Genomic DNA, 16,475 nt, shown 5'->3' on the forward strand with positions numbered 1-16,475 from the left:
TCATTATTGAATAGCTCATTAGATGTTTTTGTGATTACATGTCTCCTTTGCTATTAATTTCTAGGTCCTCATAGGCAATTTAAAGAAATCAGTTGAAGGACTAGATGCATTGCAGCCATCAAGGACACAGCTGAGTCCTTACCTTCGATTTGGTTGTCTGTCCCCAAGGCTTTTCCACATGCGATTAACCAAAGCATACATGAAAGTAAGTCTGGTTTATTGTTTCATCCCCAAGAGTGCAAAAAACATTAAATTTCATTTTGCTTAAATGAAAAACAAACAGGACCATGCAGCGTTAAGTTCATGTACTGTTTGATGACTTTTATTTAAATGGTGTTACAGTGGTGTTTTACAACCACATTGATCGACTGTCCTGAAGACAGAAGGGAATGTTGTTGGTACAAGTTATTTGCACCAGGACGATTCAGAATGCTAATTTTTCAGTTTGTATTTTCTGCTTTTGCAATCATTGATAGCGACAGTTCGAGATCACAATATTGTGTAGCATGTGAAGAAGCAACGTTTTGCTACAAATGGAATGGATGGAAGTGAATTAAATTGAAGTGAGTGATACATGTCTGCATCAGGAACGTTGGATTTGACTTTGTAATTTTTTTTTTCAGGTGAAATGCCAACCCCCACCATTGTCACTCTACAGACAGTTAGTTTGGAGAGAGTTCTTTTTTACACTTGCCAGTCAGAATCCCAACATGGACAAAGCAGTTGACAATCCTCTTTCTCTTAATATTCCTTGGGAGGATAACAAGAAGGCACTTGATGCATGGAAAAAGGTATGCAATAATTTTAAAAAACCTTGTGAGATAGATAGCCACTAGGATCCTGGCAGGAACTTGGATCCTGAGGACAACAATCAATTTTATTGTAAAAATTCTTAATGAAAAACTTGTCTTTAATGAAGGGTCAGACAGGCTTTCCTTGGATTGATGCAATAATGCGACAACTACATGCTGAAGGGTGGATTCACCATGTGGCTCGCCAAGCTGTTGGATGTTTCTTGACCAGGGGATGCCTTTGGATCAGCTGGGAAGAAGGATTCAAGGTGAGTTTGTTGGTCAAAGTGTTCCTCACTACACCCTCTATAAGGTTGTAGTCAGCACATTGTACTGTTTGCTCCTCATTACCAAGTGCATTTCCTTGATTGTATAAACATGTAGCCTGTTTGTTTACTATCACATCATCAGAATCAAATTTAATTCAGTATGACAAGTGAAATTATAATACAAAAATACAAAAATTGCTGTTGACTGGTCCCATTGGTGGATCATTGGTATTGTTGTGGAATGGGGAGGGAAGGGTTGAATGCCATTAAACCCTTGGATTTTTACTTGCATTTTGGCAATTTTTTAACATTCTTTTTAATCATAATTATTTCTACATGTAAAAAATCCTTTGTACTTTTTAGTGAGTTGAGTAAGAAAAAGATAGCTATGTTTTCTTTCTGCACTGAATATATCTACAGTAAATATGCCTGTACATTATCAGCCAACTTTTGTTTTCTTTTATCCGCTTCAGTTGTTTGAGGAGCTACAGTTGGATTCAGAATGGAGCTTGAATGCCGGCAACTGGCTTTGGGTGTCTTGCAGTGCATTCTTTCATGGTCAGATTCCATGGTACTGTCCAGTCAATGTTGGCAAGAAACTTGATCCAACTGGAAATTTTATTAGGTAAATGTTATTGCACATTTTGCTGAATGGAAGCTACTACTTTTGTGAAGGCTTAGCTTTCTTAATGACTCTTGTTCTTGTTTTGATGCTTGGCATGCCAAAAGGCATAATATACACTACTTTTCCCAAGTAAGACTTAGTCGTCCTTTCTTCTACAATAATTCCATACGGTAGCTCAGAAGGTTTTATACTGATTGGTTATTTCTGCAAAGTATTTAGCATGGTATATAGACATCAACATTGGACCAGTGGCTGTTTCTTTCTCATGTTAGTTAACATTTTTTTTAACCCTGATCTTTCAGACGATATGTGCCAGAGCTCAAGACTATGCCCACAAAGTACATCCATGAGCCATGGCTAGCACCTATGGCTTTGCAGAAGGCAAGTAATTGCATTGTTGGTCAAGATTACCCTGAGCGTCTGTGTGACCACATCGAGAGACGGAAAGTTTGTCTTCAACGGCTTAAAGAAGTCTGTCAGCAGATTAAGGGAACAAAGTCGCCCTCCAAGGACAAGGAGAGTACTGAATAAATAAGTGTCCTGTGGATTTAGTGCACAAGACTTTCTTGTTCATGGGACAAACAAATATTTATTACATGAATAATAAGAGTACTAGGAGCCATAGTCAGCAAGATGTAGCTGGCAACCACGCCTTGATAATTAAATGGAAATTTGACAATGAACTATTATTTTAGTGTGTTAAAAAAAGTTCCAATTACCTTCACCATGGAAAATATCAACTTGAAGAAGAGCGATTTGGAGTAACCTTGGCAGCCCGCCAGAAAATTATGGAAGTTTCTCAATATAAAGGAAAAATCAAGCACATACAATAGTTAAAACGACTGGCGGCCAACAAGTAGCCAGTTTCAGGCATTCAGTTAGTTGAGAAACAGCGTGAAAAACGGCCGGCGCCATTTTTCCACTCGCCGTTCTTTGCTCTCAACTAACCTAACACCTGGAACAGGCTAGCCAACAAGGGCTATCTATGCCGCCTTGAATTTTGGAATATTTACTACTGTTTCAAAGGTTAATATCTCCAATGTTAATATTTTAAATAAGAACTAGTCATTTACCCTGAACTCAGGTGAGATGAATTAATTCCATCAATAAAAGATAGGGAAATGTGAAAGTGTTAAAAAAGGGTTACCGGTATTTAGCGGTTACCGTTTTTGAATTTCTTTATATGTATATAACTGTAACGAATCCATCTCGTCAAGAGAAGTATTCTCTTGCTCTCGTACATGTTGGAACCTAACCCAAGATTGCATGAAGTTTCTGGAAAATTGGCGAGGAGCTGGTGACGGGAATTTTTATTATAGCTTAAGAATAACAGAGTGCCACAGATTACATTAGGATGAGACGGAATTGTGCTATCTCGTTTGACAATTCTTCGCCTGCATAGACAGTAGGACAAAAATATATGTAAAATTTTGTAAATTAACTACCAGACGTAAACTGTTAATGATGTACAGGATAGAGTGGTTCTCAGGTCCCCCAGCCATACTCGATTATTTCAAGAGTCTGGTCAGGGTTTTGTAAATATGGAACTTCAGAGAATAAAGTCACCTCGTGTACGTACTGAAAATAATTTGACTTAATTTTTTATGAAATCCTCAGGCAATGAAATATACTTTGTTTATCATGATAGATTATACACACACATCCAGGTATAGCATTTTAGATTTGTCAAAGATGAGAACTGTCCAAGGATGGGTAAATCCAGTAGAACCTCTTCGAACCGATTGTAGTACACAGTCTGAGCAGTACAGATTACAGTGGTTTTAGGTCGCCTCCAGTTTTTGGAATTCACGATTGTGCGTAAAACAAACTTGAGTCTATTCGTAGCGTTCAGTGTTTTCGCCGTTCGAGGCTTGACGACTCATGATCTCACAAGTGTTTGGTAAGAGACTAGTGACTGCTGAAGTACAATGTCCTAGGAAGTGCTAACATTTAAACTCCGCCGCAATCAACTTTTATTCTATCAAAAATTTCGTTATAACTTGTCCATTGACCACTTTTTGAAGCGCACGACTGCATAAGACAATACCTTAAAAAAAAATCGCTCACTGATGAGTCATTAAATACGAATGATTGATTAGTAGCCTGGCAGTTATGACAGAAGTGCGCTGAAAATGGAGCTGTGTGACCTCTTTTCAGAGAATGAATGAAGCGAGCCTAATTATATTTTGAAAGAAACTCGAGCGAATGCCAACAGAGAATTGAGCGCTGATTTTTATCATTGTTCACAAACCACTGGCGAGCGAGAGTGTTCCGAGAATTTATACGTTTACTTCGAAGAAGCAATGAGAACACATGCAGCGTTCCGTAAGCAACCAAATTTTGTGAACCCAGTGATTTGTTTTCCAGTGTAGAATTGATTTCGGCTGAAAAATAGGGTGGGGATTTTCTTGCTGGCCTATTTTCTGCTTTGCGACCTTCTTCTATAACCTGCAAGTTTAATATTTCGAGACGATGCGTGACCCTGACTGACGCCATCTTGTTTGAACTTTTATTTTACCAAGGACTAGGTACAACTTCTGAAAATTAACAGCTGATTGAGAATTGGATTGAGCTTTCTGTAGCCTCCCACGCAGTCGTTCTTAGGGGCGCATAATCATAATCATAGCATACCTTATTGAAGATGATGTATTCAACATGACACGAGCATGGGACAAAGAAACAACCTTATTGTTACTTATTTTCGCGGGATTTAATTTTCGCGATTTTCGCAATTTTTGAAAAATCGCGAAATTTAAGACCCGTGAAAATTTATTTTAAACGTTTTCTGTTGTATTTTTTTTTGTTCATTGCGTATTTTTGGCAAAATCGCGAACAGTAAGTCCCGCGAAGTATGCCTGTTCCATTTTCGCGAAATTAAGTTCCCGCGAAAATAGACCTAAGTAACAATAAGGTAATCGGAAAGGGGCCTAGTCAAGTGTCTTGCAGAGCTTGTAGTTACATAACAAATTCGGAACGTGACTCACCGTCGTTTGGCAAATTGGAAACGTGAGCAATTTGTTTCAGGGTTAACCGGACACCAAAATGTCAAATTATACGTGCTGTCGCTGAAGTAAATTGACCTTACTTCAAAGAGGCTCCTGTGGTTTGAAGCACATGCAGACGACTTGCACAGCATTGGTTATGTAATAGTCGGAACAGTCGGATCACACACACTGGTTATATAACGACACGCCGCCACACGCGTGCACCTACGTACCCTTGACTGGAATCAGGCTAAACTTAACACATCTCTAGACTGAGGCTTAAAAAGAACTGCGAGCAACCGCCTAGTGGATGACCCAAAAGCAGAAACCGTGGATAAACACTTGATGTACAGCCATATGATGGAGTATAAGGTATTTGGCTTCATATATCATATTAAAGAAATGCATTTAAAAAGAGAGCGAGGGAACAGTACCCGACTACCATCCTTTCTCCGTCCAGATGAAATAGAATGAGTCGGCAAAAAACAAAGAAATAAACGAATATAAATGAAATAAAATTAAACAGAATAAAAAAGTTGCTGACTCGGAATAGAGCACAAGTGATTATGAATATTAGGCTCCTAAAATTAAAATGGAAGAATTTTAATAGCTGGTCGGCAGACTTAGCTTTCTCAGGTCCTCTCAGTGACCACTGAAACTGAGAATGTTTAACTGAAAAGTAGAGAAATCTTGCATTCATTACGAAACAACTGAATCGCGTGAGACGCTTTCGCAGGCTACCGCGTGACCAATCTCCTCCCCAGAGGTCCCCCAGAGGCCACAATCCTTCCTGTCCGACCGCTGGTCAAGGGGAACGCAGGCTCTGGAACGGAGATTGCCGCGTGACTTCAACTGTCGCACGTTTTTGGGAGTGGAAATAACATGGTTGATTGACATGACGACGGAGGTGTTAATGCCTGAATCCGCTGAGCGGACACAGGATCAGACGTTCTGCAGTGTAGCTTTTTTGACAAAGCCTGCCACCCCAGTGAATTTGAAACGCGATTCGTCCAAAGACACAGCCCTTGTATTGTTGAAAATAAAATCCCCTCCAAAAGATGAATGTCAATAAATCCAATAACGTTAACACACAACGAAAACGTGAAGGTGTGGGTAGCCTGTGATGAACGGGAGAACTGCAGGCTCAACGTTCCCAGATCCTGCAGCTGCACCAATAGGGTTAACCCTAACCCTAACCCTAAGATAATGCTGGGCTAGCTAGTTGTTCCTATTTTGGAAATACGAAGGAGAATTTTGTACGTTTATTGTGTCATTTACAGACAGCCTTTACATCTTCGGGGCAAAAGCGTTGAATCGCGGCAAAAGATTCAAGTGAATTATGGTAAGGTGCATTTTATCGTATAAACAGTCGATTCTAGCTGAAAAAAAAATCTAGTCTAATATTATAATCTCTCAAGCTCAACCAAGCTCGTCGATCTTGTCAACTTCTAGTCTGAGGGCGGCTGACATTTCAGACTAGTCGACTTCAAAGATCGTGAGTTTAGCTTCCTGATATTCAGTTTGGTTGTAACCCTAAAAGCTATCAGCTCTGCGATGTAAACCATGTAATTAACTAAACATTTAGCGATCAAGCATTCGGGATCCCGAAGGAATTGTGACAATTGTCTGTTGATCAAGTTGATCTAGTATGAAAAGCTGCCATGGATGGATAGATACTTTATTTACGTGAAATATGCTTAACTTTACGGCTGGTTTACAGATATTCCACGAATTAAAACTTAAAATCTAAATTTATTAAAATGGATCTCGTTTTTTAAACAAAAATAAAAGGGTGACATATATGTTGTGGTTTAATTTTATCTATGGTTTAAAATTTTTGAAACCAGTTTGATTTTCATTTCCCTTTGTTTCAGATTATGATAATGAACATAAGACAATGGAAAATAAAAATCAAACTGGTTTGAAAAATTTTAAACCAAATATAGAATTGAACCACAACATATATAACTTGCTTAGCTGCTCTGGGAACAAAATTTCATGAATAGAAGGTTATAAGGTCACCAGACATATCCGTTTTTTGTTTGCTTTATAAATTCTGTCATAAGTTTTGTATTGAAAATCAGTTTCTTTTTTATGTAAAATAAGATACTGAGCTGAAAATTTATCATGTGTTCTGTTAGGTCGCACATGTGGTCTACCTTATTTTGCATGTTTGTCATTGGTTGCTAATAAACAAATAGAATATGAGCCGGAGTTTTCTATGAGCAAATATTCGTATGAATACCAATGAGTTCTGCCTCGTTGACCATCACTCATAGAAAACAAAGGCGAGTAGTCTAATTGTTTTAGTAGAAACTCTTACTCTGTACACTCAATATATACAGCCTATACATACATGTAGCACAAAAAAGTGGGATGTTTTTGGCATTTGCCTCAGAATTGTTTTTGTCACTCAATTCAGAGAACTTTACATATTTGTATTTATAATTGCCTCTGGCTGCACAGGTCAGTGCATCAATGTGTGTGTAAATATGGGCAGCACTAGTAAGCATTGCACATAGAGATAAACTAATGAGGCCCCATTAGGGGTTTTAGGGATACAGGATATTTGGAAAAAAATTCTAGAGATACAGGATATTGTGGGATATCGAACTTCAAAGTTTTTCAGAAATTAATGGGATACAGGATATTGAGGCCAAAAATTTATGGGATACGGGATACTCGGACCCCCCCCCCTCCCTAATGGGGCCTCACTAATTATAAAGCCATGATCTGAGCCAGGATCCAAGCCAGGATCCAAGCCGGGATCCAAACCAGGATCTAAGCCAGGATCCAAGCTAGAATCCGAGCTAGGATCCTAACCATAACCATAACCCCTAACCCTGTTATAAAAGCTAACAGCAAGCAATCCAACTTTAGCTTGGATTGCTTGCTGTTAGCTTTTATAACAGGTTTAGGGGCTATGGCTAAATTTTAGGCTAACCGGAGTGCTTGGTAGGTTAAAATAACGCTATTTAGGCTAACTGGAGTGCTATTCAGGCTCTCCAGAGTGCTAGTTAGGCCAACCTGACTTGGATTCTAGCTTGAATCCTGGCTTGGATCCTGGCTCGAATCCTGGCTTGAAGTTTAGGTATCCTCTTGCACATACAGTTAAGGTACATATAGCTGAAGTACCAAAAAACATTTTTGCCTGAACTTGGCGTATTTTTTAGTTCATGCACAGTTATGTTATTATTTATGGAGCTGGGGCTTGTTGAGATGGTAACAGATTCACACCAGTAATCGCACAAACAGAATACGTAGTTGATATAAGACTTTGAAGTGGACTCCGGAGATACTGGAAGTAAAATGAGAGGACATTAATTTTAAAACTTATAAAGGATTAATTTTTCTTTTGTTTTTATCTGTACAAAGGCTGAGAAACAAAGTCAAAGAATGGGGCTTTTCTGGTTCCGAAAAAATCTCCGGCTTCATGACAATCCTGCATTTTGTGAAGCAATAAAAGGAAGCACTGACCTCCTGGCAGTGTATATCCTTCCGCCTTATGTCCCCGATGGAAATGTCTCTGCAAATCGATGGAATTTCTTGATTGAATGCTTAGAAGACCTGGACAATGGTTTACGTAGCCTTGGCTCTCGGCTGCTTGTTCTGCAAGGGTATCCAGCCCAAGTAATTCCTAAACTGCTGCAGAAGTTTCATGTTACCAAATTAACATTTGAAAGTGAAAGTGAGCCATTTGGCAAACAGCGAGATGCAGTCATCACTCACCTAGCTGAAAGTGCTGGTGTGGAGGTTGTCTCATGCACCTCACACTCATTGTATGACACTGAACAAGTTCTTGAGGCAAATGATAATGAGGCCCCAGTATCTTTTGATCAGTTTCTTGAGGTTATTTCTACCATTGGTCCACCTGTACAGCCTGTGGAAACAGTCACTGAAGACATGCTTTCATCTCTGCAACATATTGGAAACAGTTTTAAGGACTGCCACATACCATCAGTTGAAGATCTTGGAATTGAAAAGTCCAAGGTGACGTGCAAAGGAACATGGTGTGGAGGAGAGACAGAGGCATTGATAAAACTAGATGCTGTTCTTCAAGAGGTAGTGTTTGAATGCTTATTTTTAGTTTTCTTTTATCAATTTTATCAATTTTTGTTTCGAGATTAGCTGTATTAGTTATCAAAAATAATGAAAATCATCAACTAGGGCATTAAGTACAGTACGGTACGGTACGGTACTGTAGCGTGCCGTATCGTAGCGTACCGTACGGTACTTACAGTGTGAACCAGAAAACCGTGAACACTTTCCTCTACCTTGCATATGTTAATTTCTGCAGAAAACCATCGACTGATAGCTTAAACTGCAAGAAATATAAACAAATGGACAGAGAGGGAGCCAGCAGGTTGTTTTTCATGAAAAATTTGTCAACTACTTCCTCTACTACCTTTTCAAAATATTTTGGAAGTGTTCACGGTTTTCGTGTTTTCACTGTAATTTATCCTCAGATTTGTAGAGTAGCTTTAACATAGAGTGATTTTTGCTGCCACCATTCTTTACATTTTGCCAAGAAGACTAGAACATCTTAACCATTTGCAGATGTCATTGCAAGGACAGCACCTTCTCAGGGTGCAAAGAAATTAAATTTTTGGATGTACTAACCCAAAAGTCATTTTCACTAACCCCAATAAATTCTTATAAGCATGATCAAATCCCTCGAAAGTTTTCCTTGAAAACCTTCACTTGCCCATCAGGAAAGTCAATGATAAAATCCACTAGGCTAGTCGGTGTCATTGATGTGCATGTAAACTGTATGTGTATATTGTAACAGGTCAAAATTAGCTTTAGGTCATTTTTTCCAACCTATGTTATATTTTTTTCAACTTAGATTATTTTTTTTAACCAATGCCATTTGTTTTTAACCTTGTTTATTTTTTTTATACTAGGTTAATAACTAGAAAATTAAAATTAAAACACCTCCCCTCCCTTGCTGTCTCTGAACCCCCCTCCACCATCCTTACTTTTCCCGACCGTCTGCTTAAATCCCCACAGTAGTATCATCTAATTCTTTTTTAATTTTTACTAACCTGCACTTCTAAGGTTAATTTGAACTCTCAACCTCCAGGAATCATTGGATAAACCACAATTTTTTTTTAAAAAAATATATGACTCCAATCCAAACCCTAACCCTAATAATAACCCTAAATTTTACCTAGGTTGAAAAAATAACCTAGGTTAAAAAATTAGCCTGAATTTAAATTAATTTTGACCTGCAATATATACATGCTATGGATTTCAAGGGGAAGAGCATAGGTATTAAGAATTCCTGAGATCCAGTTTTTGAAGGCAAAAATCCTTCAGTATTTAAAATCCTTCAGTATTAATTAGGTATATGTTGTACATACCTACAACATAAGTTACAGTACTGTACTTTAATGGCAGTCCTTTAATCACTGTAAATGTGTGTTTTAATCTGTAGATGATTGACTGCGACTTCCAGATCAAGTCTGCCAGTAATGCATTTTTCCACAGTTTCAAGGACAAGTTGAGCCCTTTCCTTAGATTTGGATGCCTCTCCCCAAGGACATTTTACTATGCTCTTTCAGACACATATAAAAAGGTAGGTCTTAAACAGTTATGTTATCAATATTTGCTTATACAGCTGTAGTTTAGTTAGCATTAACACAAACACACCTGTGTTGAAAGAATTTTTCACATCAATTACCAGCATTTGCATTTATGAGAATTGCTTTGAGTGATGATGTTTGTTACCCTTAAGTGTTAAAATGTTTTAATTAGTTTGTAATTTATTACAGTATACATGTAGTTAGGTGTCATGTCAGCTAAAACAGACCTGTTTTACCCCAATGTAATGTGCCTGGTCAAATTGTGGTTTGTAACAATTCATAATTGTGACCTCACACGGGAAAACGTACACTAGCGCTTATTCGTTAAACGGGTGAAAACGGACGGATAGAAAACGCACAGTAAACGGTTTTTTTAAGCGTTAAACGGTGACATGAAGCATTACAAACGGTAAACGAAACGCTGCGAACGGAAAGCTTAAAGTGCTACTATGACCAAAATTTTTGTTTTTCTTTTCGTCTTTTTCTAAAGTCAATTTGTTCAATAAGTCTATATTTAACTAGCGCGCTAGAATTTAGAACGTTGCGAGCAATATAAGCCTTGAAATAGCTTGCCGAAAATCGTGGAAAACCCGTCCGCCATTACTCGGACGTCAAAAGTGAGCCAGCAACTGTACTGAAAAGCGGATTTACGCATGAGTTGGTCCGTGACGTCATATGCGCATCGTCGCTTCGAGCTTCGAGTGTTCCAAGAGAGAATATACTGAGAATTAACAGGGTTATAAAAGATATTTCTTCGACAAATTCTTCGTCTAGTTTGCCCGGTGGCGAAACCCAAGAGAGCCGCAACGAAGAGACATTGCAATTTAGCGGTATCGTTTCTTATAATGAGAATTTAAAGCCGTTTGACGTCGGTCTAAAGGGCAATGTTTGTATGCAAATACTTCATTCGATCGATGAGGTTTTGGCGCTGTATGCCTACAACGAAGCTGCCGTCTTCTTGTCCAATCGAAGAAGCCTCGAAGAACGAAGAGGAACGGCGATTCATGGACTACATTCGTTTGAATACATGGTATGATGAGAACGACATTGAATAGTTAGGATAAAATGTCTGCAATGTTTGAATTAATAGAGAGCTCTGCATATATATATACATGTAGGTTGCTATTGCCGTTTGCGAAGGATTGAAATGATCTTTACTGTTGTTTTCATTCTTGTAATCTATCATACACGCCATGGGCATAAAATCTATCTCAGCTGTTTATTCCGAAAAAAGCTTTATAAACATGAAATAATGTAAAATTTATACAGAAAAATTAAAGTCAACAAGATGGTGCAGGTGATCAATGGATTTAGCTCCTTGAGTTTTATACAGTTTTACCTTCCTTGACTACAATACAGGTAATAAACCTTTTTAAAACTAAGTGTTTTAATGGGTAATAACACTTCAGACATCCAGCTTCAGCCAGCATTCAGTATTCCTGTTTCTTAAAATAAGAAAACTATTTGAATGCTGTATAGAGTCCTTCACTCTATTTTACTGATTATGTTATGAAACTGTCCCACAAGTAGCAGCAAAACTGGGTAGGAGTAGTTTTTCTTATTCATTTCACCCATTTGTTTTCCTCTTGGCCCCGTGATTTTTTGATGATAAAAATAACTCAAACAATATATGCACAACATGGGAACAAGTAAAATAATATTAAGGGTATAAAGTTTTAAGTTCATAAACAGCCCGGGGGGGGCACTTCCTATAAATGGGCTAATGGGGATGTGCCGCTGGATGGGGTCGCATTTTCACGACTGGACTGACTATAATGGGGTCGCCATTTCAAGCATTTTTTATAGGGTGACTAGAATGGGGTCACACTTTTCCGGGATTTTGAGAGTACGAAAATCTGGCAAGTTGTGATTTATGAACGGAAATATTCGCCGAAAAAAATGTTACCGTATTTATTGCTGTTGTTCAATATTTGACAAACGGCTCCCAGAAAGTGACTAAGTTGGGGTCGTAAAAATTAAATTTACCCAAAAGTGACTAAGATGGGGTCTATAATTGGCCATAGAATATGACTATAATGGGGTAGGGGTTCTGAGAGGCCAGCGGCACATACCCAACAAAAATGTACCCAAGTACCCCCCCCCCCGGGATAAACAGGAACACCTGGACCTCAAACAAACACTGGGACCTTGATCAAACGTTTCCAGTTTTGAACCGGCATTTAAATGAAGCCTGCGTTGAGTCGGGGTCTGGCATCTACTCAAGAAAATATTTTTTTTATGGTATCATATGCAATATGACAGTGGCTCTTTCTAGAGAATATCACTGGCAGTACATTGTGCATCTGCAGTATGTGTATGTAATTGAGAGTTCAATTTTGGGACTAATCTTGTGTCAACTTAACGTGACTGTAAACAAGCCAGCTCTGTATTCCACCCTAAATAAATTGCTCCCTTGATGCAAAAAGGCAAAGTCTGCATGCAAGCCTGCTTGCCCATCAGGCCAAAGCATATCTTGGTTTAAGTAGGATTAAGCAACCTGGATGAGATGGAAGTACAATTGCATCACAGGTTTAACCTCCCCACTCCCCCCCCCTCCATACATGTAATGACACTGGTCTGGGCTCACACCTGAACAGCTTGATTAAGAGTCTTGTGCACTGACCATTAGGTCACCGCACCTAAATCAAAACAACTACCCCATTGCTATGCAACATTTTTATTTATGGTACAGGTTTGACTGTATTTGTTGTCGGCTTCGCAGTTCGTTTATACTCTTTAAATAAATACATATATAATGGTTGCAAGCGCCCTGTGTGACCTCAAAATTGCCCCCTTGTTACAAAAAGGCAAGGTCGGCATGCAAGTCTAGTTGCCCACCAAGCAACTAGACTTGCATGCCCTCGTCACACCATCAATTTGCCAGTTCCCATTCTACACTTGGAGAGGAGGCACCATGAGAGTAGTCTTGCCCAAGAACACAGCACAATGACACCAGTAAGAGTCCACACCTGAACCGCTTGATCCGGAGTCCGACAACTTACACTTACGCCACCTCACCTCAATCAATACAACATTTTTATTTATGGTACAGATTTGACTGTACTTGTGTTAGAAATTATGATGGATCAGCAGCTCAGGGGTTCTCTGGCACATTCACATGATTTATTGTTGGTTACTACATTCTCAACTTATGAACAAAAAGAGCATGCCAAAAATAAATATATTGCAAACTTAAAATAAAGAGTGGCTAGGATTTCAACGGTGCTCTGTTGCACACAGCATGCGTGATTGGCACAGGTCATAAATTATTATAGCTCATGGCCCCTGTTGTACTTAAATATAATAAAGATATACTGAGTAAAATCCGGATAGCATGTATGTCTCTGATACAGGCTAACACTGTTCTATCCTGAGATTACTTCTCAAAAAATGTTCATGAACACTATAAGTGCACAATGAAGTACAGTCCTACTGTAGTGTTTAATATTGCATGGCAGAAATAAACAAGTGACCAACACTGAAGACGTGCTGGTGAGTTTATTAAGACTATAGTGTATACAGAGGACTACAATGGAAACATTTTCAGTACATATAATCAGTAAAAAGATATTGCTAAGCTTTGCATCCTCTGTATGTACTTTCACATCGATCATGTACCGCCTCGTGCGAATTTATTTAAGTTTATTTGTACAATAGAGGATATAATTCAGGAACATAAGGCCGATTTGCCCAAAAATTACCTTTTTGACATGAAGTATTTACAATAAATTTAAAAATGACTATTCTAGAACACGAGAGCTTGAGCAACAGAAGTAAATTACGCCACTCACCCAATGTTTTGCTTCTAAAAAGGAGCGAATACAGTAAACTCACTGTAGATAATTCGAAGCGTTCTATTCTATTCACTTCCCTTGGATAGTTGAAGAAGTTAACCTCACAATGGTTGCAGGGAGAAATATCTATAAAGCATTTCCAAGAGTACAAGTTTCCCTCAAAGTTATCAGACGATATATTATTCATCTTGCGTGGTTCGGGCGAGTTAAGATGTCACGAAATTTCGCCTCTTGAAATGTTTTCTGCCACTATGTTGTGCAAAAGTGACCTGGAGATGCCTTGAAGTATGTTTAAAAAACATTTGCGCAGTAGATACGGCTTCTACATCACTACAGATTAAAAAGAAAACCAATGTTTTTCCAGATCGGTCACTCCAGCCTTCGAAGAAGCCATTTTGTTGATGCGCATATGACGTCAGCATGCTCTCGCCCCAACTAGTTCCAGATCTCTATTTGGTCCTCGGACATTTTTGAATCTAGTAATGGCGGCAAGCCAAAGCCGAAGTTTACGCGTGAAATAAGTGGTCTTCCAATTCGAATTTGAACTTAAAATTTGGCAAGGATTCTATTTAATGTAAGTACTTTCAAAAACCGAAGAGAAAAGGGAAGGTAAAATTTTGATCATAGTACCACTTAAAAGCGTTTAACGATGAGGTTAAACTTGCGAACGCATAACTCGAAGCGTTTAACGGTGAAGCAAAATTTGCGAACGAGTAGCTCGTAGCGTTTAACGGTGAAGCAAAATTTGCGAACGGCAGACAAAAACGTTTAAATAAACAGAAAAACTTAAACTATGAAGCTAATAGAACCACAACAACAACAAACTTCAAAATGAAATGGTGATGTTTAATAGGCCATAAAACTTATGGTATGTTTTATCAACTCCGAGCCCTTTAATACAAGCATTCGGGAAAATCACTCATTGTCGTAAAACTAAACTAAGAAATGCTTACCCAACGGTAAGCTTCATCTGGACTTAGTCTGGGAAACTAAACAACTGAATGCAGACATGCATCTTCGTCTAAAAAAGTTTGCTAGCGGCAACAAGTCCAACTTTCTTATCCTTTCCAGAACAAATGCAGCTACATTTACATTTCCGTCTCTCAAATTATTAAATTTAAATGAGGAAACATGAACATCCTTCTAAAAAGAAGATTTATAACTGTAGAAGAAAGAAGTTAGAGAGAAATATATGGCCGCTTCCCTGACAAAACATGTCTCAAGCGAACGACTCTCACGTGGAATTTGTCGGCGTATATATAGTCGTCCTTTGTACCGTCGAGAACATTCGAAGTCCCGCATGTCTTGAACGATTTTCTCACAATCTCTTCCATAATTTCTGCCCAAGACTATTTCTGCTGCCTCACCTTAATCTTTTGCAGAATCAACGCTTTCGTGACTCAATCAACGCTTTCAGTGAGCTGACTAGACTTTAGTTTCACTTGTTTTGGCGACGTCAGAAACTGACCAATCAGAAGCGATTGTTCCCACGACTCAGAGTAAACATTGCAACACGCTCTGCTGATAGAAATCGGCTGCGTGTAATTTTAGTTCAAAACCAGTTCAAAAACCGAAAATTTATAATACAGTTGTCTTCTAAAAAACACACAGGAGCGTTTGATCGGATTCAGGATACGTTTTTCGTTTTGATGACATTTTAAGCTCACCACAGTTCAAGTGGGTCGCTTGATTTGTTCGCTGGCGGCTTCATCCGGAATTCACCGATTCCGTATTGTGTTGTTCTGAATTTGAAGGTCTTGAAGATTTTTAGTTGTTTGAAAAAACGACTAGATTTTGATGATGATCGATCACCGCTTAATTCTACGGAAGAACGTGTGATTGTTTGAGATAGGATTCTGAACTCAGGTAAATATTTATTTGTAAGTATCGTTTTGACTACAGTAATATTATGCTTCCAGCATGTAAACGCCGATCACATTAAATTCATATTCTATTTGTGATTTGTTGTTGTTTTCAATGAGAGAAATGCGATGTAATAAAGATTTGCTGCGCTTGGTTAAAGTTTGAACAGAATATTGGGTCTCGACTTGTACTTGTAGCCGAGTATGTAGGGTATTTTTCGTTAGACTCTAAAGGGTTTGATAGCCAAAAGTTTAGCGTAGTTTAGCGTCTGGGCCTATAGCCTAATAAATACGACAGTGCTTGCTGTTTTAATAGGTTTAAAGAGCGTTGCTAAAAATGTTTGAACGGAAATGAATTGCCGTTTAACGAAAAGGTCTTGCCGAGAAAACGGATGCTAAAATTTTCGAACGGTTGAAGTTTTCCGTTTAGCGGATAGAAAACTTTTCTGAACGGTTTCGTTAAATGCTCGAACGGTCTTACTTTACCGTTAAACTCTTTGGCATACGCTTAAAACGGTTTTCATGAAGCATTTAAACGGATAAAAAACGGAGAACGAACGGTTTG

At 38.5% G+C, this 16,475-nt stretch overlaps 1 protein-coding gene across 1 annotated transcript in view; it reads left to right on the top strand.

The window, feature by feature from the left end:
* The window catches only part of LOC144654529 (uncharacterized), a 42,076-nt gene that overhangs the window by 7,494 nt on the left and 18,107 nt on the right, over window positions 1-16,475 (top strand). Inside the window, exons 9-16 of the mRNA XM_078514681.1 lie at window positions 65-205; window positions 624-791; window positions 920-1,060; window positions 1,534-1,685; window positions 1,988-2,172; window positions 3,447-3,463; window positions 8,051-8,731; window positions 10,107-10,247. Coding sequence (XP_078370807.1) covers window positions 65-205; window positions 624-791; window positions 920-1,060; window positions 1,534-1,685; window positions 1,988-2,172; window positions 3,447-3,463; window positions 8,051-8,731; window positions 10,107-10,247 — 1,626 coding nt within the window. The remainder of the gene's footprint in view (window positions 1-64; window positions 206-623; window positions 792-919; window positions 1,061-1,533; window positions 1,686-1,987; window positions 2,173-3,446; window positions 3,464-8,050; window positions 8,732-10,106; window positions 10,248-16,475) is intronic.

This window comes from Oculina patagonica, chromosome 5, assembly GCF_052425735.1.
Source record: "Oculina patagonica isolate OP01 chromosome 5, crgOcupat, whole genome shotgun sequence".
In the NCBI taxonomy this organism is placed as follows: Eukaryota; Metazoa; Cnidaria; class Anthozoa; order Scleractinia; family Oculinidae; genus Oculina; species Oculina patagonica.